Source organism: Diorhabda sublineata, chromosome 2 (assembly GCF_026230105.1).
Source record: "Diorhabda sublineata isolate icDioSubl1.1 chromosome 2, icDioSubl1.1, whole genome shotgun sequence".
NCBI lineage: Eukaryota > Metazoa > Arthropoda > Insecta > Coleoptera > Chrysomelidae > Diorhabda > Diorhabda sublineata.
Window position 1 is genome coordinate 21,827,542 of NC_079475.1, and position 23,323 is coordinate 21,850,864.

The window sequence follows — 23,323 nt, forward strand, 5'->3', positions numbered from 1 at the left end:
CAATTTTTGACCGGTGGTTCCCTGGTAGGTAAAGAACTAGAGTGGTCGCCATGACCTCCAAATTTTACACCCCTAGATTATTTTCTATTGGGGTATTTAAAATTGAGAGTGTATGTAAATAAATTGCAAATCTGTAAAGTCGAGAAACCAAACTAGAGACGAATTTCAAATTATTACTCCAGTATTTATTTGTCGATTTGATTAGTGTCAAAATCCTGTTGAATGGCATTTATTTTAGATGAAAAGAATTTTTGGCAAGGTAATGAACTTACTGTATTCGTGTTGTATTCTAATCATTTGTAGTACTTGGTATGTAGTCAATGAATTACATCTTTTTATAACAAATAATTTATTGTGATATTATAATGAGAATATGTTAATAAATAGCCAACAAAAATAACACAGGTATAAGACATCAAAAAAAAATATAAATATGTTATATATATATATATATATATATATATATATATATATATATATATATATATATATATATATATATATATATATATATATATATATATATATATATATATATATATATATATATATATATATATAAAGTACATTCAGATTATGTCCAAGAAAAACTTTCTCCATTATTTCCTTTAATACCTAATAAATTTGTGTGATTTACTTGTCGGTTGGAAAATTTATAATTTTGTAGAAATTGGAGTATGGAACCAAATAATCAGATAAAATTTTCTCAAGAAGAGTCTGTTGTGGTTTTCTAAAATAGTGTTGCCAACTATTTGAAAGAACCACGAAATTCATACCAAAAACCCCCAACTGTAATCCAAGTATAGCTTGGAGGATAAGCCCCTTGTTTGATACATAGAGGTCACCTTAAATAGCATTTCTATATTTTTCACCTATCGAACGACAACCAGTCTAGTTTCCTCAATCAGTTTCTTAATTGTGTTTGAAGTAAATAACTTCTGAGCTTATAAATATTCTTGTTTGGAACTGTTTCGGCTGAATAAAAAGAATATGTGAGTCTTTGACCATAACCATTATTATAAATGAGAGCCGCGTTATAGACAAAAAAAAATTGACTATAAATGACTATAACTCGATTATCGAATCGAATGTCAGATCATGTAGTAGATATGTGTTGGTGTAGTGATTTACTCTTAAACAGTTCATTCATCATCTTCATAATTGATATATTTGAAAAACAAATGTTCGCTATTGGAAATAGTTTTTCTGGATAATATTTATATCGTATCACATCGAGAACAAAATGATACATTTAAAGCTTAAAAAATTACAGACCATATTTTGGCAAAGTGCTATTTTCAACTGCTCTGTAACTTAAAGTACCATTTTTCTTCAAGGTACCTTTATGCGGATAGAGATTCAAAGGTGGTAAGTTAGGGTGTTCTATTCTAGTAGGTGACGATACTCTCGGTCTTGATATAGGAATGCGTCTTAAAGTATTCAAACTTGAACAGCGCATGTCGGTGTTACCAATCATTTGATAATGCGATGAATCTGGTTCTATGCTGTTAAGTTGATAGCTTTCGATCAGCGGTGTCGGGTCTTCGTATTCGTAATCTAGGAAGCCAGAATTGTCAAAACTCGATTTTTCTAAGACTGAAAAAGAAGGGTCCCCTACTGGCTAACTACAACTAAACTAAAAACTACTAAAATTTTTGACTGCAACGCACTAAAATAATAAAACTGATATGTTCATAAAGTAAAATAACTTTATAATATAAAAAAATATTTTTCCAAACAATTCAGGTCATCTATAAAAGTCTATTAGAAATGTAGAGGGTGTACAATTATACCATCACTTCAACAACAGTTTAACAAAATAATGTATGGGATTGAAGATTGTACATTGTTCAGGATTTTGTTCATCAAATTGATCTATTTCCAAAATTCGTAGACGAGAAGAAAACTATTTTGTGGGGTTTTTGTATTCCATTTGCCAAGGTTTTAGTATTACTCCTTCAAAGTACTTGAAGTGCATTTTGAAGAGATGATCAGGACATTCGCAGAGTACGTGCTCTGCTGTTTCAATGGCATGCTCTCAGAATCTGCAGTTGCCGTTCTATCGTTTTAAGGTGGTATTTATTGGAGGAGATCGAATACAAAGTTATTGTCGTTTCTGGATATCTCGAGAAGTTTCTCACACTTTTTATCTGATTTGGTTATAAATCTTTTGGGCTGTTTAAGACCTAGAGTGTTTCTTCATTAAGACTCCATCTGATTTTTTTAACCGTTCCATTCGTTATTGATGTGACGTCTTAAGTGGTCACAGTATGGAGTCGTTGCTCTTTTTTGGCAAGGCTGTCTACTTACTTATTGCCTGTTATACTGTGGTGGCCTAGTAGGCACATTAGGGTTGCTTTCTTTCTGATAGCAAACAAAGATACGTATGAGATCATGGGTTTGATGACCCAGCATACCATTAAAGAATAGCTCTAAAACGTTAAGGGGAAGGAAGGCATGAAGGAGCTGTTCTCATTTAAAAGATATTGAAATTTTACGACAGCAATACTAGCCAGATATCGCTCACAAACATGTGACAGTATACTGAAGATAAGATGTGAGGGTACGATGCTTTGAAGATATTTTTTGTTGAGAAATTGTCTTGATTTTAGGTCTCCTTTAATTAAAAATTGGTTTTAAAACAAATAAAAAACTGGACGGTTCGACTTATTCTTAGAAATTATTTTGATAAATACCACGAACATGCTAAACGTGAGAATTTTTATTTGTTTAAAAACCAATTCTTAATTGACCTTGAATCAAGCCGATTTACCAACAAAACATATAAAAAAGTAAGCCTACGAAGTAAGAAATTGAAAAAATTATATTTATATAGGTATAGTTGTATAATAATGTATTTATTTTACCTGAAAATCTTGTTTGAAAAGAGTTAGGCTATAATGTGATGAAAAATTCAGCTTTTTCGAAATTATTTCAATAAATTAGTAATTTGATTGATTATTTGATTGAAATCAATGGTATATGAACCGTAAAAGATCCCCAACTCCGACAATAGAACAAGCTGTTACTGATGAGATCGAAAAACTACCTTCGTCTTTAATGTATCATGTAGCTTATTTAGCTAAAATAGTAGAATAATATGAATGCATTGTTTGGAGCAGCAATATTTTTGCTACAAATGTGTACATTTTCCATAAAAAGTGTCCATGAATTATACTACGAACTCCCCCTCGACCGTCGTATTCTCCGGATCCAGTCCCGAATTATTCCAAACCTGATGAAATAGTTGATACACCTGATTTAAGAATTCAATATTCAAATGTCAATTTTTTATTATTTTAGTGCGGGTTATGGAAATCTACTGAATGAATTAGACCATGAAATAGCTTAATAATTTACATACAAAAGTCATTGTTCGAAACTTGAGTATTATTAAATTTTCCGAGCTTTCGCATACTTATGTATTCATCGTCTGGGAAAAAATTAATTAAGATTTTCGGTGATTTTTGATAGTATTAATGCTTGTATAAATTTTTAAACTCATAGAATTCAAAATTTAATATTCAAATTGACGTTGATAGAAATAGTTTTGAAAGCCCGTAGAGCTAAAATTAAACATTTTTTTTCTGTTTACAATTTTTTCAAAGTACTATTGAAAATCTAACAGCACTTACAACTATAATTTTGAACTGAACGTCAATGTTTATGCTGAAACTGTGTTGACGAATAAAAATACTTTTTTTCTAGATTTCAAAAAGTTTCACACATCATATCGTTGGATTTAATAGAATATGGAATTCCTCTGGAATATTTGTCAGACTTCCCAGCGTTTCCTGTGCAAGATAAAATGTGATTTCTTGTGTATTGTCACAGTAACTTTGCTTAAGATAGTAAACGTTAAATAATATTTTGCCTCATTGAATGTTAAACATAATAAACCATTTCAAGATAGGAACGTATGAAAAGAGGCTTTTATTAAATCTAGGGAAGTATAGTGTCAGAATTTTAAAAGTAAATATATTTTAAATAAATACATCAATATTGGCATGTATTGTCACTATAGTTTGACGAATCCACGGACTATATAGCCAATACCCATTTGTATTGATACTAAAGGTTTTCGATATGTCGGCCACAGAAAAATGATTAACCATTATTCCAATAGAAGGCATAAGAGGTCAGGATATCTTCGATTTATTTAAAAATTATTGTTGGACGCTCAAATTTTCTTACAAGTGGCTTCGTTAGCGTTAATGTAAATAGTATGTTGTGTTTAAAAGTACCTAGTTGAATTTGATTATGTTATATATGCTGCATTTAACATGGTAAATTCCATAAGATCTAAAAGTTTGTCACATCGCGCTTTGCTGGAACGATAACGTTGACAAAATTGATCCTTTTCTACATACAGAAGTAACGATGTTAAGTTGGGTTATCGAGAATTACAGAAACTTCTGTCATAAATCACACACTACTAATGTTTTATATCCCTAAATGAAAGATTATCACTTTTTTCTTCGATGTTAATGAAAAATTACATATTATTACATTGCTTGGCAAATAATTTTGTAAAAGATTTAGAATTAAGTGAGGTTGAAGATTTTAGCAGTTTTTTAACTTAACTAAACAATTTTCTCCCTTCTACAAAATTAGTAGACAAAGAAGAAAATAAATATAAATCTACAATAAATCTTCACTTGTTTTAGATTTTAGTTGTTGGTAATTGTTTCACGTTGAAATTCGTTTTTGGTATATTTATTTAGAAAAATATATTTTTTCAATTTTCTAGCTTCCTTTCTCCTTCACTTAGTTATTGTTTTCTCTAATCTCTATTCTTTAATTAAATACGTGGCATAACGTTCATGCCAGATCACAACCTCGTGACGAATCCATTATTTTAAGAGGGATCATAATATATAATAATCAGTCGAAAAGCGCAAGAGTCAGTTGCTTAAAAGTGAACATGAATGTTTAAAGATACTCATACTGTGAATCCGAAAGACGTACGGAATCCCAAAGAGACGTATTTTGTTTAAAAACGTAAAGACGACAGATTACTTATATCTGAGACTTAGACGTGTGGATGAACCATTATTTTATTTCGTTACGTTTATATTTCGATTGTTTTTTCTTTTGTTTTAAACTTTATATCGGTAACGTTTTTTTATGACAAACTTTCCATCTAATCTACCAACTGTTTTATTCCAAATCATACCCAAGACAAAACGAACTGAATAAGAACATTTTGGAAGCTCGCACGGGATCGGATAGTGGTTAGATTGAATGGATTGATCAAATGTTAAAAGTAAAACGTGCAGTACCGACTATAAGAAAAGTGTACTATAACTGTAAAAGAAAACAGGCTCGTTCCACTATTGTGAAACCAAAGCCTGTTATTTAACTTGGAATGTAATTCTGATTATAAGTGTCTATAAGCGGGAAGTAGTAAACTGGAGGATATTTTAAGATATGACACGGCGGGCGGAAGTATTAGAAGCAACGACACTGAGATAGGAGTACGAAAATTACTATTGTCAACAAATGGTAATATTCTGAATACCTTCTGTAATTTTTAAGACTACACAATATATTTCCACCTTGCAATTGTTTTTTATCTAAAATTCCTTTGCCATTATATTGAAGGCGACGCGGCCGCCAAATATTAAAATGTTCAGCCAATTAATACTTTCAGTGTGACTTTAAGCCACTTTTTCTGGTTATCCTAAGAATGAGTTTGCAGTCGTCTTTTGGCAATCTCCAGTGCATTATAAGGATTGTCATCGAATCGGGCCGACTACAATTGTTCCAATGTCAATCGCACGACCTCAGATCATACAGTACTACCACTTTGATCAACATCTGAAAGAATAATGTCAAAACGACTTTTCACGATTCTATAATATTCCCTTGGTTGCTTTTAATGACTCCAGAAGAATAGAAAATCATTTCAAATGCCTTTGTGGTTCGAAAATGGTTTTCGATTCTATTGAAAGAAATGAAAACTATTTTAATTGTTTCAAAAGAATCAGAAATGATTTCGATTCTTTTCGAGGAAAAAAGAATCAGAAAGGAATTTTTCTATCTTGATAATTGAAATGCAAAATGTACCGAATCCGAAAAATAAACTTTCCATTTTTAACAAAGGCAAATCGGGATGACATTAGTTGTGTGAGATGCAGCTTCCAATATCTTTGTCGGCTCAAAATAGTTGAGGTACTATGAAAACTATTGTAGTCGGTCCCATCTAATGAGAATCTAAATAAAATAAAAACTCAAGCAATCTCATAATAATCTAATCCATTCTGTACTAATACCGTGTATTGTCCTAACAAATGATTAAAATATAACAAACCTTTCGGGTAAGGGGGTACAGGTGGTACTACCGCTCCAATATTATCAATAGTTTCATAATGATCCTCTTCTCCATAATCGATTAAATCTGATGGATAATTTTCGGAAATAAAATGTTGTGTCCCTCTCGGTGTTAACGTTGCCCAAACCATTCGATTGTCTTGGACATTAGTGCCGTGATATAGAACAGTATCCGTAGGGTGTATCATCTTGGTACCATTTAAACTAGGTACTCCCGAGCATTCTCTTGGTTCATGGTTCTTCATTTGTCGATGCAATGAGCAATCGTTGCCACCAAACATATTCATTCTACCGATAAATTTATTTAGGATATGTAAATTTTGAATTAGATGCAAATGGAATTATTTTAGATATTTCTTTTTTTTTCGTGAATTATGTGTTCTTGGATCTTTTTTTATATTTATGATATTGTTTTTATACCAACGCATCGTAATGACATTCTTAAGCTTTGCAATATTTACTTCAGTCAACATTTTGAACGGACAGGTGAATAATTTTACTTATGTTAGCTTTTTTTAATTTATAACGTGTTTTGTAACGTATTTTAAAGTTAAACAAGATATAAGCAATCGTTTTGCAGGGCTGGACTCAGTATTCGCAGTTTATGTAGATAAACATCATTAATTAACTGTATATTTTTTGATGGGGGTTGACGGCTCAAGCCCATTGAATAATAATCCGTAATTTTACAGGGACAACCTGTACCAACTAAAGATAGCAAAAATGAATTTTTCAATCGATTTATTAACATAATTATATTGTTTAACTCGATAAAATTTATGGTTTAGAAGATTTATAGATTTTTGGATCGCTGTACATGCCAAGGAAATCGTTGTCATAAAGAGACATTCTGAAGAAAATTATCATAAATTGTAATTATTTATTGAAAATACTTACAGGAGGCATTAAAACACAATCAAACCCTTCTATTAGAACTGCATACTCTCGAACAATCCTGTTACTCACATAAGGGTAAAATTTTAAATGTATCAAAATTCAGTTGGTTAACTTACCTACAGAAATCGATCGAAAAATTAGTTTTTGCTACCTTTACATTATACAAGTTGTCCATATAAAAGTTACGGATTGTTAACCTTTGGGCATGAGCCATCCCTGGCCTTCAGATAGTATTATAGAATTATTTATTGCGCCAATCACACTACATGAATATACATAATCATCCATTAAAAATTCATACTGTTTGAATTTATAATATAGAAAATATAATTTAATATAAGTTCTGACTTCGCAACTTTAGAGGCTTATAACTCAGAAACGTGTGAGAAAATTATTTTATATCAAAGCATTATTTTTACGTCATATATTCACTCCTGGAACAACCTATATATCTATATATTTCTAACATGTTTTCAAAACATGCTTTCGTGTTGTTCCAAATAGAAAAATTTGATTAACGTGCAGCATAAGATTGTATAGGTTTGCACCAAAACATATCCACGAATTGTTGTTATATGTTTATAATATGATTCAATTCAAATAGTACAAACTGATCAGTTAAGTCATGAAAACGATACATGTAAATTATATCAAAAAATGCTTCTAAGTCCTTTTAACATGGATCTCTATTATAATAATATGATGAAATAGATTTGTTACCTATTGAAAAACTTTGGTCATCGATAATTTATTCTTTTGTTCTTTTTTTTCAAATAAATAATCAATATTCTGTTGTAAACCACTGGAAATATTTGATGAGATGATTATAATGTTGGTAAACGTACTTACTCTCTACATTTTAGAAGGAACATAGCTAATAGTGCTCCTAATAATAAAACTCCAATAGAAGACGCCACTAATACTAACAACCAAGTATCACCAATTCCAGACCAATTCTCTACATCTAGAAATAATAGAAAGTTTATTATTGAATGAATTCCGAGAGTATTGTTAAATTTTAGTTTAGTAAGTGTGATTTTTTGATAACACCTTTCAAACGTATTAGAGACACATTAGAATTTGAAAATTTTGCATATGAGGTTGTCAAATATGTCCAATTGATGTGAAATATTTAACCAGAGCTTTCTTATTTTCAATGACACTCCATAAACCCTGAGTGTGTCGATTTATCTCGACTGTTTCGATTCAACTATCTATATTTTTATAAATAATAGAAATTTTTAATCTTTATTTGGTAAAAACTTCCAAGCATTTTCTGTTTAATACAACTATAATAATGAACAATCTCTAATAAATACAGGGGTGAATCCAGCCAAGAAGTTGATAGATAGGGCTCAATTTTGACAAGAAAAAAAAAGTTTCAAGATCGAGAATTAGGGAAAAAGAGTAAAATAAAAGGTTGTTGTGTCAAGTACGTCTAATTTAATTCTATGAAGTTTACGACTTCCGTATCCCGTTCACTGTCATTTGGAAACTGAGTGAAGTTATTGGAGCAAAGCCATATAATGTGATCCTTTCTACTCTAGTAAGTGAGTAAATGCAATCAGTTAACGGGTTATGACTTTTTTTGTTTTTTTGAACTATATAAAGTTATTAATCTCTCATAATTTTGTTATTTTTGAGTAATTATTAAAAGCAGTGTATTTGAAAGATTTTTTCTCAATTTTCAGCATAAAAAAGTTTACTGATATGGAAATTCGTTGTAAATTGCGTGTGCTTTAATAAATAGTTCAAAAATAATTATTAAAACGCCTAAAATATATCACACAACTAAGAATAAAGATATGTATATATTCAGAAAATCTATAAATGAACATAGTAATAAAAATAATAAGTTTTTGTTGAGTTTTGAATTTTAAATTTCCACTGAAAAACAAAACGCGAGGTTCGAAAACTATGATCAAAATCTCTTTAGGGTTAGCATCCGCAATCAGCTCATACGAGGGTTGTCTGAAAAGCTTTTGACTTAACAAAGAAACAAGACTTTTTTCTACAATATTGTTTTTCAACTAGAATTCTTCAAAGTCTCTACACTTTTTCCAGCGACTTTCTAACCTTTTAAACCTATTCAAATAATGGTTTCCGTCTTTCTCTCCGTTTACTAACGCAATTAACGTTCTCGTCTGATAAAAATCTCTTCTTAAGTGGAACTTCAAGGTTAGAAAACAAGAAAAAGTGGCTAGGGGTCAGATCAAGTGAATATGCTGGAAGGTTAACCAATTCGAAATGCTATTCGTGAATTTTAACTATTGCAATTACGTAAGGTGAGTTGTGCTGATAGAAAAGCTTTTCCTTTTTCTTCAAAAGCGGTCGCTTCGTTATAATTTTACCTTTTTCTCTATCAAGCAATGATGTGTAATACTCTCCTGTTACTGTTTCAACTTTTTGAAGATAGTCTATGAGTACAATCCCATAACTATCCCAAGAAACGGTCGCCATCACTTTTCCGGTTGATGCAACTGTCTTTACATTTTTTGGAGTAGGTCCAATATTTGCGATCTACTTTTTTCACTGCTTTTTTTTCGTTTCTGAGATTACTGGTGGATCCAAGTTTTATCAAATTTGCGCAAAAAATTCGACTCATTTTGCTAAAACACGGCATCCAACGCGAGGATAGCGTACGCATGCATAATTCTTCATTCGGTATATGGCAAATTCATTCTTCTGATATGACTATAGCTTCCTATATATCTGTAAACTTAATCCGCTTGTCGTTCAGTGTCATTTAGTGAACTTTTTCGTCCTTTTTGCAGTTTTTGCCCATTTCGAATACTCGTCGTCAGACAAGCTGATACGGTCACTTTGGAATTCAGCTGCGAAGAATTTCACGGACAGAAATGATAGTGCAGAGTCTCCGTACACTTTATTCATTTGCATAATTTGAATTAAGCTTGATATTCAATTTGTTCTATTTTCAAAAAAATCTTCACACTTACTCATACGATTCTCAATCAAAAATGAAGCGTCCAAAATGGCTGAAATTTTAGTGAGAATCTCTTAATGCATACTCAAATATATTCCCGGTAATATTGATAAGTGATAGTATCTTCAGATTGATGTCGGAAACTTTTGAGACAACCCTCGTATGTGATGTACCTAATTTCGGATTAGTTCCCGAAAAGTCCTAATTATGTTGTTGATCTTTTGCCATAACTCTAATTCAGAATTTTGTTACTTTTGCTTCTAATACAAAAGCTGAATTTTTGCTTTGCTTGGATGCAAACTACAAATATCCGCATTTAGATTATTAACATAAAGAACTCCGCTCCCATCGCCCCTGCATAAACCAATGCAATGCAACTCTCTAATTAAGAAGAAATTAAGAAGACCCGGTATTCAATGGTCTTTTTTTTAAATTCAATTATAAAACTTCATATATTTTCAGTTTTCAAGTAAAAAATGTATTCTTAGTTCATGATAAAAATTCTGCACTTTTTTCTTATCAAGTAACTTTTTTTATTTTGTTAGACCAGAAATACTTTTATTATTTGAAAATCCCGAAATAGTCAGCTAATATTCTTTAAAAAATTACTTGATTCCATAAAATTTATTCGCCAACGTATTCATAAGTTTGATGGAAATAAAAATCATTATTTGGCATACATTGTAAAGGATGCTTCAAAATAATTCGTTTTGATTTGATATAAGAGCCTATATATCCATTTTGTATGTTTCTTACCTTTTCTAGGAAGTTCGATATAATCCCCGCTTTCTGGAATCCTGTTTGGTGCTGAGGTTGACTCGCATATTTGCGCAGCAGAACAAGGCGTAGTATTTAGTAAGAGGTCGGGAAGCGATTGCTGCAAGAAAGAAGGTACCGGAGGCGGTGGTAAAAATAAAATTGAATCAGGCGGCGGACCTAAATCCAAACAATCGCCTAAACAGCTCATGGTCGAGCTGCAATCTGAAAAGAGACATATTTTTTTTTGTTGAACTTTGCATTATTATCAGGGCTGAGCCGTGCCGGAGGTGTAGGGGTACCCGGGCGGCACTAACACGGGGCGGCAAAAGGCAAAATATCTCTGAAAAAAAAATAACAGAATCCCTTCATGCAAAAAATATTTAGTCGCAAAGCGCAAAGTATCTTTAATAGCGGCATTTCTCCGAAATATTGTTTTCTTAATATTACAATACCAAAATAGTGCGTTGAGCGTTCGGGCGAATCGGGCGGCGTAAAAAAGATAATAATTAGGTAATAATAAAGAATAAGCCGCTTGCTGCAAAAACGACATAATATATTAATAGGTACTTTTCTATCCAACTAGACTAGAAATTTACCTCAGATCTTGCCTCACTAATCAAATTTTGACTAGGTGACTGATTATTATAGTTCAAATAAGAACTTGTTTGTATTAACTTAATTCGCTACTGTATTTTTTTGATAGTAATAGTTAATATGAACACTCACAGTGCAAAAGTAGTCATTCATCAATGACTATACAAAGTCAACGGTCGTATTGTAGTCATTAGTGCAGAATCGGCAGCGTCTAGTGAGGTTAGATGTAATTTTTTTTTTAATTTTTAGAAACTATTATTTAATTGGTATTGGATTTTAACTATATAAGTGTAGTAATATACTTAAAAGAATTTATAAAAACGTAGTTTTTGGTGTATTTTATCGTTTATTTACAGACTGAAGTTTGAGTGATATCTATATAGATATTTTGATACTCAGTGACGTTTTTCAACCAGTTTTTTGCACAATGGAATATAGAATAATAATACTCTATAATATCAATTTGTTCTTTTAGAATTGCAATGTCTAGTAGATTTGTGCTGTTGCTTCATGCAAAAGTAATAGGATAAAATTAAAAAATGGAAGTTTTAACTTTGTATTCCATTCATTTCCTAATGCAAATAATCTAGTTTCATCCACAATAAACAAAAACTGAACACATCGGTGTAAACGAGAACACAAATTTAATGCTAATACTTTCAGAATTACATTTTAGAGGAAATGTTCAATAAATGTTTTTCATTATTTATGGTTGAAAAAATATAAGTACATTACACAAAGCTTTAATTCTTACTCTAAATACAATAAATTATTTTCTTCCCTTGCGAAAATCTTATAAATAAGACTGCAGTCCCCACTTTGAACCTAGATATTGGCTGTGAGCAGTAATCATTCTTACAATATTCCGTGTTGGGTACAGGAGTTATCTTTTCATGGAGTTATTAAACCTTTCTTGAAATGGCTTGAAAAAGTGAAAAAAATGGAATTTCTATTTTGAGAAATATATAAACAATATCATAAAATTGGAACATGGTGTAATGAAAAGGTTAGCAAATAAGATAAAGAAGAAGGAAGATATACCTCTTACACTTATTTATGACTTTTGTTGATTAAGATTTATCATTCGAATTTATTATAATACCTGTCCGACTCAGTTAAAAAAAAATAAAAAGAAAACTTGTGACAGACAAGGCTTAAAGGATTTCATTCATAAGAAATAGAGAAGGGTAGGTAAAATTGTTAAAATTACGAATACTAAACATATTTCATTTTCATTTTCATGCTACCATACATTGCAAATGAATAACGTTTGATATTGTACTGATGTAACGTCAGCGCAAGGGTCATCTTTGTTAAAAAATAGCGCTAGCTGAGCTATCCTCTTGTATATAGTCTAGTATATTGGTCATTTATATAGGCCGTTCCATAAGTTCCTAGCCTCACCACCCAATGGCGCTAGTATCTCAAGAATAATTTAATATCACGTAGTATATTTTCGTAGTTGGTGCTTCGATTCTTGTTTTTTGAAGGGAGATGGCGCAGTGAAATCAAAGACCGTTTGGATCCTCTTCTTCTTTGAGGCAACCTTTAAAAATTAAGTTAACTAGATATGAGATGGTCACATTGTTTTTTGATCAGCAACGTCCGGGTGCTCTGGAAATGGTTATCGCACAGATAATAACGTGGCAAAGATCCCCCATCCCGCCTTGGCTGACGCTGATTACAGATGCGCTAGATACCTGGGACAAGTACGTATTTTTAAAGATCGTGTGGGTGGTATCCTGCAAGAAATTTTGAGTACGAAAAACCTAGTGGTGAACTGGGTGTTGTGCTTGCTAACTTCGAACAACAAGCGTACCGTCAGACCACTTCAGAGCAGTGTTTGTCGCTATATTAGAGCAATTCGAAGGAGTTTATGCGTTGGCGTCGTTCCAAGATAGTCTACGCACACCAGAGAACAAGAAACAATCGAAACATGGACTTTACCTAAGAAGTATGAAAGGAGGGAACAAGCACTTGAACCATAGAGAGAATTTGAAGTATGGTTAACTTATGGTAGGATATAAAAAAGCGTGTCAGTTTTGAGCAAGTGTTCGTACAGACGTATGTCTGACATAAGTTTCCAATCTAGAAAATGCAGGCGAATACCTTGCAAATATATCGAGAAAATTATAATTATTCATATAGTGTTCGAAACGGAACCAAGTGCGTCTCTCTGATTTTGGTGACCTAGAAAGTAGGGGTCAAAGTAACCATAATTCTCCAATAAACCTAATAAGATATGTAAGAACATTCATAAAGGTCTCCTATATTTTCATATTTGTAGATTAAGGCTACAGAAAGAGTTGAGTGGGCTTCACCTAAAGGAGATGTTATTTGCTCTGTCCCCTTTGAAGAGTCTTGTTTTTTCAATCCGTTTCTCCACCATCCAACGAATAAATAAAAATACAAATAATATTGAAAATAATTTAGTAGCTTGATGTTATTTTGAATTGGCCGAATTTACCAATTTTGCTGTGGTTACCAAAAATATTATTATTTTTACATCCAAATTTGCAGTAAGATTCTTTTCAAAACTTTTACATTGTCATCAGTGTACTGATAGCTCGCTTTCTCATAAAATCAACTCAACCTACTTATATTTGATTGATATTCCTATGAAAAGGTTATTAAAATATCATTTAAATTTATGGTTAGGAAAAATATCAAATGATTTAAATAAACAAGAAAAATCTATATCAGACCCCTACAAAAATATTGTGGGTGTTGATATATTTTCTAGTTCGCGAATTCATCAATTTGACAACTTTTCTGCTACAAATCACATATCGGATCTAATAAGGGCTATTTCTGATAAATATATAAATATAAGATCCCATTTTATACCATGTCAAACTAATTTCAAATTCAAATTCAAAAGAAAGTTATATAATAAAATAATAATTTTCAGAGGACAGAAAATGTACCTATGTATGTATATATGTGGATATTGGGGTATCATATGCACTGCGACCTAGAGGATCTATTGTATCCCCCTTCTTGCTGCGATATTGACGAACCCAGTGTATACAGCTAATCGGTTAATCCCACACCTTTCAAAAATTCCATAATGTAGGTACCGCCAGAGATCTTCGTCTTCTATTTCATATGCTCCTAGCTGTAGTACTCGACGGTCAGAAATTTGATCGAATGAGGAGGTTATTGCCTTCACGAAGGTTTATTTGGCAGATCTCTAAAAAATGTATTTTTCAGATAGGAGCAGCGCTGGGTCAAGTATATCGAACTTAAAGGAAATTATATTGAAAAATAAATACCATATTCTAACTGTAGAAGCGAACTACAGGCCACCGAGGCTAAAGTTTACTTGACCGATTATCCTAATCCCTCACATGTCTAATGCTCCATATTTCTACATTCTCTTCTATTTTCTCCTTGTTCTTTGATTTTTTCTCTTAGATACGATTCACCCCTTTCTTCGTATATACGTATGTTTTTCCGACGTACTTTTTTTCTACTGAACACCATGTTTACACTAGCACTACACTAAAACTGACAATCCCACTGTCCGACGTGTGTTTCGATAACCAAGCTATCGTCTTCAGACACTAGGGGTAAACGAGATTTTTTTTTCATTCTTTTCATCCTTTTTATTTATTATCTATTCCTCAGAACCTCAATTACTGTTTGATGTATTTTTTTTTGTTTCGTCTTGATACTGCACTGCACAAACTTATTCTGTCCTAAAGATTAACCTATACACACTTCGAAATGAACCACTACAGCAATAAATACGTGTATTAATTCCAAAAGAACGTACAAAACTATTACAAGCTGCTCAGAAAAAAAGCAAATATAAGAATGTAACTATCCAAGCAAAAGAGCAAACAGATGTTATTCAAAATCGGAGAAGACTGTGTAGGGGGTAAGATAATTTGCCCACATTCAAATACCTGGGAATTATTTTCATAGAAGATAGCGAACAGAGAGAAAAGGCAATCAAATATACTATGCACTAAATAAAACAATACGTTAAGTTATGGAAGTGAAGCCTGGGTAATGGACAACAAAACACCACAGAAGCAGATATGTAATCTGAGAAATCTGAGGAAAATAATGGTGAAAACGATAAAGGACAAAATAAGTAATGAGGTAATTACAGAAAAGCTCAAACAGATACCAATAGCTAGTTGAAAGATGTCTAAACTCCTACAAGCACTTGAAGAGATGAATATAATAAAATCTAATGAGAAAAGTGATAGAAAGAAAAGACATAGGAAAAGAACGAAAGGAAGATCCAGGAAAATTTGGCTAGCACACAGGACAGAAAGAATGAGAAAACAGTACGATAAATGAGTGAAGTAGTAGAGAGGCAGAAAAAATGGAAAACTGAATAAAAGGAGAGTGAAAACTAAAACTTCAGTACTTTGACGACAAAATGAGATCTAGAGAAGGAGAAGTAGAATCACAATATCTTAGAAACAATGATGAGAATGAAAAGAAGTGCAAGGATGGAATTAGTAGATAATTTTGAGGCCTACAATTTTTTGTTTGATCTTTTATTTGTATAAAAATAAAGAAACCATGAAAATCCAAGACAGAAATAGAAATATGTTGATCTTTCACCTTGATTAACTTTTTGACCACATGGGATTAATGGGGAGTTTTGAGACTTATTTCTAATGTTAAACTCAAAGTCTTCACCAGAATTCGGCTCGTTGGAAATTATTGTTATTTGTCTACAATTTGACCAGACTAATAGCATAGTATTCTTAATAGTATTCAAGTAAATAAACAATCTGAAACTATTGCCGATATTCTGTGTGTTGAATATAATTGTACTAATATAAAATATATTTCATTGGTTATATATTTATATGTAGTCACCATTTTCGCTTGTTTTGATAGTATTAGGTAATTTTTTCTTGTTTAATAACTTGAAACTGATAACGTAGGTGTAACGTAACTTATTTTGGAATCAGGAATAGAGCCAATTCCAAAAATGCAATAATTATAGCGAAATTTCCATGCCTCCCATTTCCTCATATCTCCAATTATCTGTACTGTTAATCGAATTTCAACGAAATCAAATTGTAATTACATAACGTTAGTATGAAATTTTTTCTCTATAAAAGTGAACTGATACAAATACATAATCAAATATTATAAAAATCAATTAATTGCACATTGAACAAACAAAAACAAACAAAATTTTCAAAATACTACACGTACCGTATTTGTCCTTTCTATTACTTTTTTTACTAACAACAAACAACACACACAGGTTATTGCTACTACTACCCTAGGACTTAAGGGGTGGAAATGAGAATGCATCTCTATTGATCCAGCATTACAGAGCATGCGTCGCGACGCTAGACACACAACATCGATTCTCTCACATAATAAAAGAATCAAGTGCAACGATATGCCGACAAATCTCTTAACATTTTTTTGTTTTCTGATGGAGTCATCATCGCTTTTAACCAAGCAAATGGCATAATTGACTATGAGCACGTGACATTTTATTGAGGGATATATTATAATGAAATTATTTGAATGTAGATTATGCAATTGGTTCAATTTATTTGAAGGGAATATTATTCCAAAATATTTTTTTATTAAATTTTATTTTTTCATATTTTTGTATAAATTAATAAAAGCACTACAAGAAGTTCTTTGTCTTTTATCTAAGAAACTAGCTGTAACTTCACTAAAACTGGAAACCTAACGTCCACAAAAATCGTAATCTTACCTTTAAGAGTAATGCAACTATTGAGCACATTGGACAAGGCTTTTTGCAAGCACAAGTGTTACAAAGATTTAACGTGATACTATTAAGAAGGCTTCAAAAGATGGAAAGACATAAAAAAAAAGGTGGAAAGGAAAGTGCTAGCGTGTAACATATAGAATAGATAGTTCAATTTAAAGCCCATATCCGTTCAAATTTAGTAATCACGTTACTCAGTACAGTGAAGATCGACCAATGATGCAATGTATGATGTGATTATATGGTGTGGTATTGATACGGACTGTCATACTGTCATAGTAATCATTGAAATAATGTTCACAGTTTCATTTTTGACGTATTAGAACCACAAGTCGTACCTTTCGATAACTTTTTGAGAGAACATTCTATATAATACTGTAAAACTATATTTCAAAACGTTTCCGTAAGAATATACTTGAATATCTAATTCTATCTTCTCTCGGAAATTGACTTTCTGTTCAATGTCGATATCTATAAATTTCACTATCGACGAAGTTGATTGCAATACGATTTATTTGATTACACGATCGTAGTTTATGATCGAATTTTTAGAAAAATGCACTCCCGGGAAAATAAATTCCTATATTCTTTGCAATTACATTATTCAAAGGTAGCAACTGATCAAAAAGTAAGTGCAATATAGAATTGTCGCATCGTTAAAATTTATGAATATTATATACATTTTATTAGTTGTTTGTTGATTCAACCTAATTTGAAAATCAAGCACATAATGAAAGTAAAGAATATGGCAGGAGAAAAATGTAACTATGGAAGAGTTGAAGATGCTTTTAGGTTAAACTTCTCTAACTGTATTGTAGACACCATAAATCAAACAATGAATAACTGCTGTATTTGGTATAAACTGTCTTTGAACCTAGAATATATGATCAAATGAAAGTAAAATTGTCAGGAAATGTCTTGGACAAATTAAGTGGATTGATTACATCTGTTGACAAAGAGGAGCTCAGAGAAGAAATCGTATCGTTCATGAATGTTTGGCCTAATGAAAAAGGAAGTCAATTGAGCAAGATTGTACCGAAAAGACTGAAAGGTGTGATAGTTTTAAATTTATAGATTTGAAAGTATAGATGACGATTTATGTCTACCTCTAGATGACGAAGACAAAGAAACCGAAGGTAAGGATGATATAAGGAAGATAAAGAAGAAATTGTCCAGATGCACACAGAGAGAGACCTATTGATTAACATTGACTTTTTTGGTTATTGATAAACTGTCTGAATCAAGTCTATAATGAAAAGATATTTGACGCTCTAAACGAGATTATGTAGTTGAAGTAAGGTTTTAATATTGTGGCCTGGTTTTATAATTGCTTTCTGTTCGCAAACTTGAAAAATAGCTTAGTGAAAAGCGCTTTAAGACAAACAAGATGGAGATTACAGGGAAAAACACTAGAAGAGTATGAATTGTAGAATTAAGTAGAGTACTGTAGAGGAAAAATGAGTCTCCTACCAAATACCAAATGAACTCCTATATTCTTTCCAAAGAAAAACTTTATTGCATTATTTAAAGATGGCACCGGATCAAGAAGAAAGTGCAATACAGAGTTGGACAGAGAGAGAAAATCAAGCGAAGTGTCAGACAGGGGTGTTCTTTCTCCACTTCTTTTCGACATTTTCACATAAGCCCTTGAAAATTATGCTCCAGTTATACTTCCAGCGTCAGGCGACTGGTGGCGGACAACGGGTGACGGAATGCAAGCAATGGGTGTTATTGTGATTATACTTATATTTAAGGCGAAAATAGTGTTTATCAGGATGTCGTTTTTAAAACGTCTAGCAATTTTAGTATAAGATGATACATGAGAAGAGAATAAAAGGAAAGTATAGTGTCCATCCTACTAACGAAGTGCGTCATCTATATGGTAAACTTTATTATTTCTATCGAGAGCTCAGAAGCCGCCGTAAAAGATTTATTGAATTTATGCGGATGTCTCTTGGAAAATTTGATTTCATTTCATGAAGAATCGAGAGATCTAGAGCGAAAAATGAACATAAAGCAAAATAATTGCGGAAAAGTATCATATAATGCTCATATCAAGCTAATTTTCAGAAAAGAGTATACGAGGATATAATGGAAAATACTTAGCCTACTATAGAACTGAACAAAATTTCAAGGTCAAAATATTTTATTACTCAACATATTCTCCTCTTAATTGGATACATTTATTACAGCGAACCTGCAACCTTTAAAAAAATGTTTCTTCTTGCTCTGCAAACTAGACCTCCACAGCTTTTATTACCTCCTCGTTGGAAGAAAATTTACGACCTTCGGATGGAGCCAAATCTGGTGAATAAGGGGGGTGTTCTAGTAATTCAAACCCTAAATTACGAATTTTTTGCATGGCAACATGATTTGTGAACAGGGGCGTTGTCCTGCAAAAAACACCGTGTCTTTACTCTTTAATTTTTTCCGGTAGAGTGGCCAGTCGAATAGTAATCTCCAGTTATTGTTCCACCCTTATCCAAAAAATCAATCATGATTACTCCATGAGAATCCCAAAAAACTGAAGCAGATTTTTAAACTTCTTAGGTCTTGGAGAACCAGAGTGTCGACATTCTATTGACATCGTTTTCAAATCGAGCACAGATCGGACGCGATGCGTCTACCCTTGCACGCTCTTGGTCAACATTCAAATATTCGGTATTCAATACGTCTTGCAACAATTTTTCTGATGTCCAAATTGACGTGAACTATATGATGAACGCGTTTGTATGAAATATCCACTGCTTCAGATATCCGTTTTAGACCAATTCGATGGTCTGATAAAATCATGTCATGAACTGCATCGATATTTTCGGGGACTGACACAGAAACTGGCCTTCTCGATAGGTCATCATCTTAAATGGAATATTTACCTCTTTTGAAGCTTGCGGTCCAATTTTTCACGGTCGCATACGACCATTAAGCATATCTTCGTAAATCTGCTTACCTCTTAATCATTTTAAATACAGGTATTTGCATATCAAAAATAAATTGCGAGGTCAACGTTTTTCTACACATGAAGAAGTAGTTGTGAGTTAAAATCCAATGTTTTGGAGATATATCAATCGGAATGTGAAAAATGCTTCGACAATTGGTTCAAAAGCATTCAAAAGCGTAGTGATCTTAATGGAGAGAATTTGGGAAAGCAATAAAGCTATATCCACGTATGAATATTTGTCTATCTCAAAACTCAAGTAGCAGTCCTCGTACAATGTTGGAGACTACCACTATACCAACACACAAGGTCAGGCCTACACCAACACTCCCACTGTCTGACCCTGTGCGCTAGTGGGTGTTCCTGTAGTGGAAGCGTTTATTGTCACTACGAGATTAGGTTTGAGATCAAAAAGTGAATACTATATACAAAATGTTATCCAAAAGAGCAGTGTACAACTTTCAGAGCAACTGCGGTATATGAAACAAACAGATGACGTCAACGTAAGGACAAGCGCCCATCCATCCACTAAAACTTACTTTATTTTCACCAGGTGGTTGCTTCGACACAGATCGCTTCGCGGCGCCCTTAAACGCACCGCTCTCTTGTCCAACGTCATCCAACAGGTTATTAACTCGTCATGTTCATTTAAATAAACGGGTCCCTTTCGATACGAAAGGGTTGGTATATTGTAAAACGAGTGTCCTTTCACCTATATCAGTGTGTTAATATTTATAATGAAATAGAAGTAGGTATGTATTTTAAGTATATGTGTCAATATGTTATTCTATATAAGTTGACGGGTGAGGTTATAATAAGCATGTTAGAGTTTCAATAAGGAAGGAAATTTATTAAGGGGAGGTATTCACTACATTATTTTCAACTCTATATACAGGGTGGTTAACACAATGAGGGGAATTCTAATATTAAAACGATCGAAGATATTATAAATTCCTTTGAGAATAATATGTATGTCAAAGGCAGATAAAGTATGCCTCAAATGAGAGGAAAGCTACAAATTTATGTTAGTTATAACGGAACTTTCTATATTTCATTGTTCAGTTAACTCAGGTTTCTGAAGTTTCGCAATACCCATTAGGGGCCATCCATAAAGTATGTCACACGAATTTTAGGACTTTTGAACCCCTCCCCCCGTCCTTGTCACAGATTGTCACATTTTTATAACCCCCCCCTCCTATTTAAATTTATGTATGTATTTAAAAATATTTAAAAAACAGCTATTTTCATTTTTTATTTATTTTTATCAAATAATAATCTAATAAAATCAACATAAAGTCTAACATTTCATAAATTTTTTTAAATTTTCAATTCACATCCCAACTTTGCGTTTCAGTATTTTAAATTTTAACATGTGACATACTTTATGGATGGCCCCTTATTAATAGTTTTTTTAAAGTCCTCTTTACATTAATTGTATAAACTTTGATAAAACAATTAATTGTTTTTGTAATTACTACGTTAATTGTTAAATTAAAATCTACAAAATTATGTCAATTCAACATAAATTATGAATTGAATTATTTTCAAAAAATAATTTTATTGAAATGAATTAATCATTCTAAATTACATACTATTCAATAAAATCGTTTTTTTTCTTTGGTTTTAAATTATACAATTTTTTGTTGGACTTCACAGGTGTTTCTAATAATCTCAAATCTCAAAAAAGTAAAACATTTTGCTTGATTACAATGTGAATATATATTATTGTGAAATTGGAAGCTACAAATTATAATGTCAATCCACTAAAGGTTTCTCATATCCAATATTGTTTAGAAAAAGCTGTTTATTTCAAATGAATCAATTATTCTTAATTACATAATTTTAAATGAACAAATTTTTTCTCGTTGGTTCTAAATTATTATAAAGTTTTCCAAGACCAATGAAAACTGTGAATATATTTAAAGGGTGTTTGTGATTGCGAGTCTTAAACAAATACCATATTCTATTTAATTATACTTTAATTTGAATACAAACCCCTCTATTTATTGAGAAATCGGAAGCATAAAAAATAATGTCAGTTTATTTGTTGGATGCCTTCATACAGGGTAAAATTTTATTTATTTACTTCATTCACTTGATTGAGCCCCCCTATATTTTATTGTTGCGATTAAAAGCAAAAATTAGCAGCAATAGAGTTCCATTTGCCAATAATCACACATATTCGCATTAGTTTATTTAAATTAATAAATTATTAAAAATTACGGGAAAGAGTTACTTGGTAGACTGCTAACTAAGTTTCATGAAAAAAACAAAAATAAATTACGAAAGCAGTTTGTGATTAAAGATAAAAACACGAGCCACAGAAGAATTGTTAATGAAAGGAATTAGATATAAGCTAAGCCAGTACAGGAAATATTTTTAGAAGTGACATATACCACCCATATAAATTAAAAAAAAAATTTGGATAAAATAATTAGACATCTTTACTAGTAGAAAAAAGTATTTCTCGTTTAACATGATATGTAAATGCGTATATGAAACTACACAAACTATCGAAGTAGATTCGAAAATACGAATATCTAATGGATCCACAACTATTTTGAAAATAGGCTGAAATTTTCTTTAAAAAATTCATCTGTAGTATTTTATTGACTTACTTCATAAAATTAACATTTATTCTCTTTATTTATTTATTACAAAAATATTGGACTGTGATAAGACTTCACAGTTTTGATCTGACCCAGGTAGTCACAACAATTTCAAACAACGAATTTTCGAAAATAGATCCTATTTTGGAATTTGTTTAAAATGATCTACACATGTCGCGAAAATATAAATATATGTCTTCATATTATCATTCCATTTTGTTTGTACGAGAATTGCTACTAAGTTTTGAGATAGATAAATAGAAACAAATACTTATAATTGGATATGGCTTTATTGTTATTCCAAATATTCTCCATTAATATCAATATTTGCATGCGTTTGAACCGATTGTTGAAGCATTCTTTCCATTCTCATTTAGGTGCGATCAAAACATGTGATTTAAACGCATCAACCACTTCTTCAGGCGTAGAAAATCGTTGACTTCCCATTTTATTACTGATATGTGTGAAATCACTGGGTGCCAAACAATGACTGTATAGCCGATGACCCATAAATTCGATGTATT

At 31.8% G+C, this 23,323-nt stretch overlaps 1 protein-coding gene across 2 annotated transcripts; it reads right to left on the reverse strand.

Moving 5' to 3' along the window:
• Positions 1 to 537: 537 nt before the first annotated feature.
• On the reverse strand, positions 538 to 16,796 carry LOC130453311 (uncharacterized). 2 transcript variants are annotated; one of them, XM_056792975.1, is made up of 5 exons: positions 16,718 to 16,796; positions 10,931 to 11,155; positions 8,080 to 8,194; positions 6,314 to 6,621; positions 538 to 1,596 (listed from the first exon to the last, which is right to left on the reverse strand). In XM_056792975.1, exons 2-5 carry the CDS (start codon positions 11,139 to 11,141, stop codon positions 1,268 to 1,270), a joined length of 963 nt encoding a protein of 320 aa, XP_056648953.1. In that variant the 5' UTR covers positions 11,142 to 11,155; positions 16,718 to 16,796; the 3' UTR covers positions 538 to 1,267. The 2 variants fall into 2 exon arrangements, with proteins under 2 accessions (XP_056648953.1, XP_056648954.1); XM_056792976.1 differs by having other exon boundaries at positions 539 to 1,557; positions 16,718 to 16,786.
• Between the last annotated feature and the right edge of the window lie 6,527 nt (positions 16,797 to 23,323).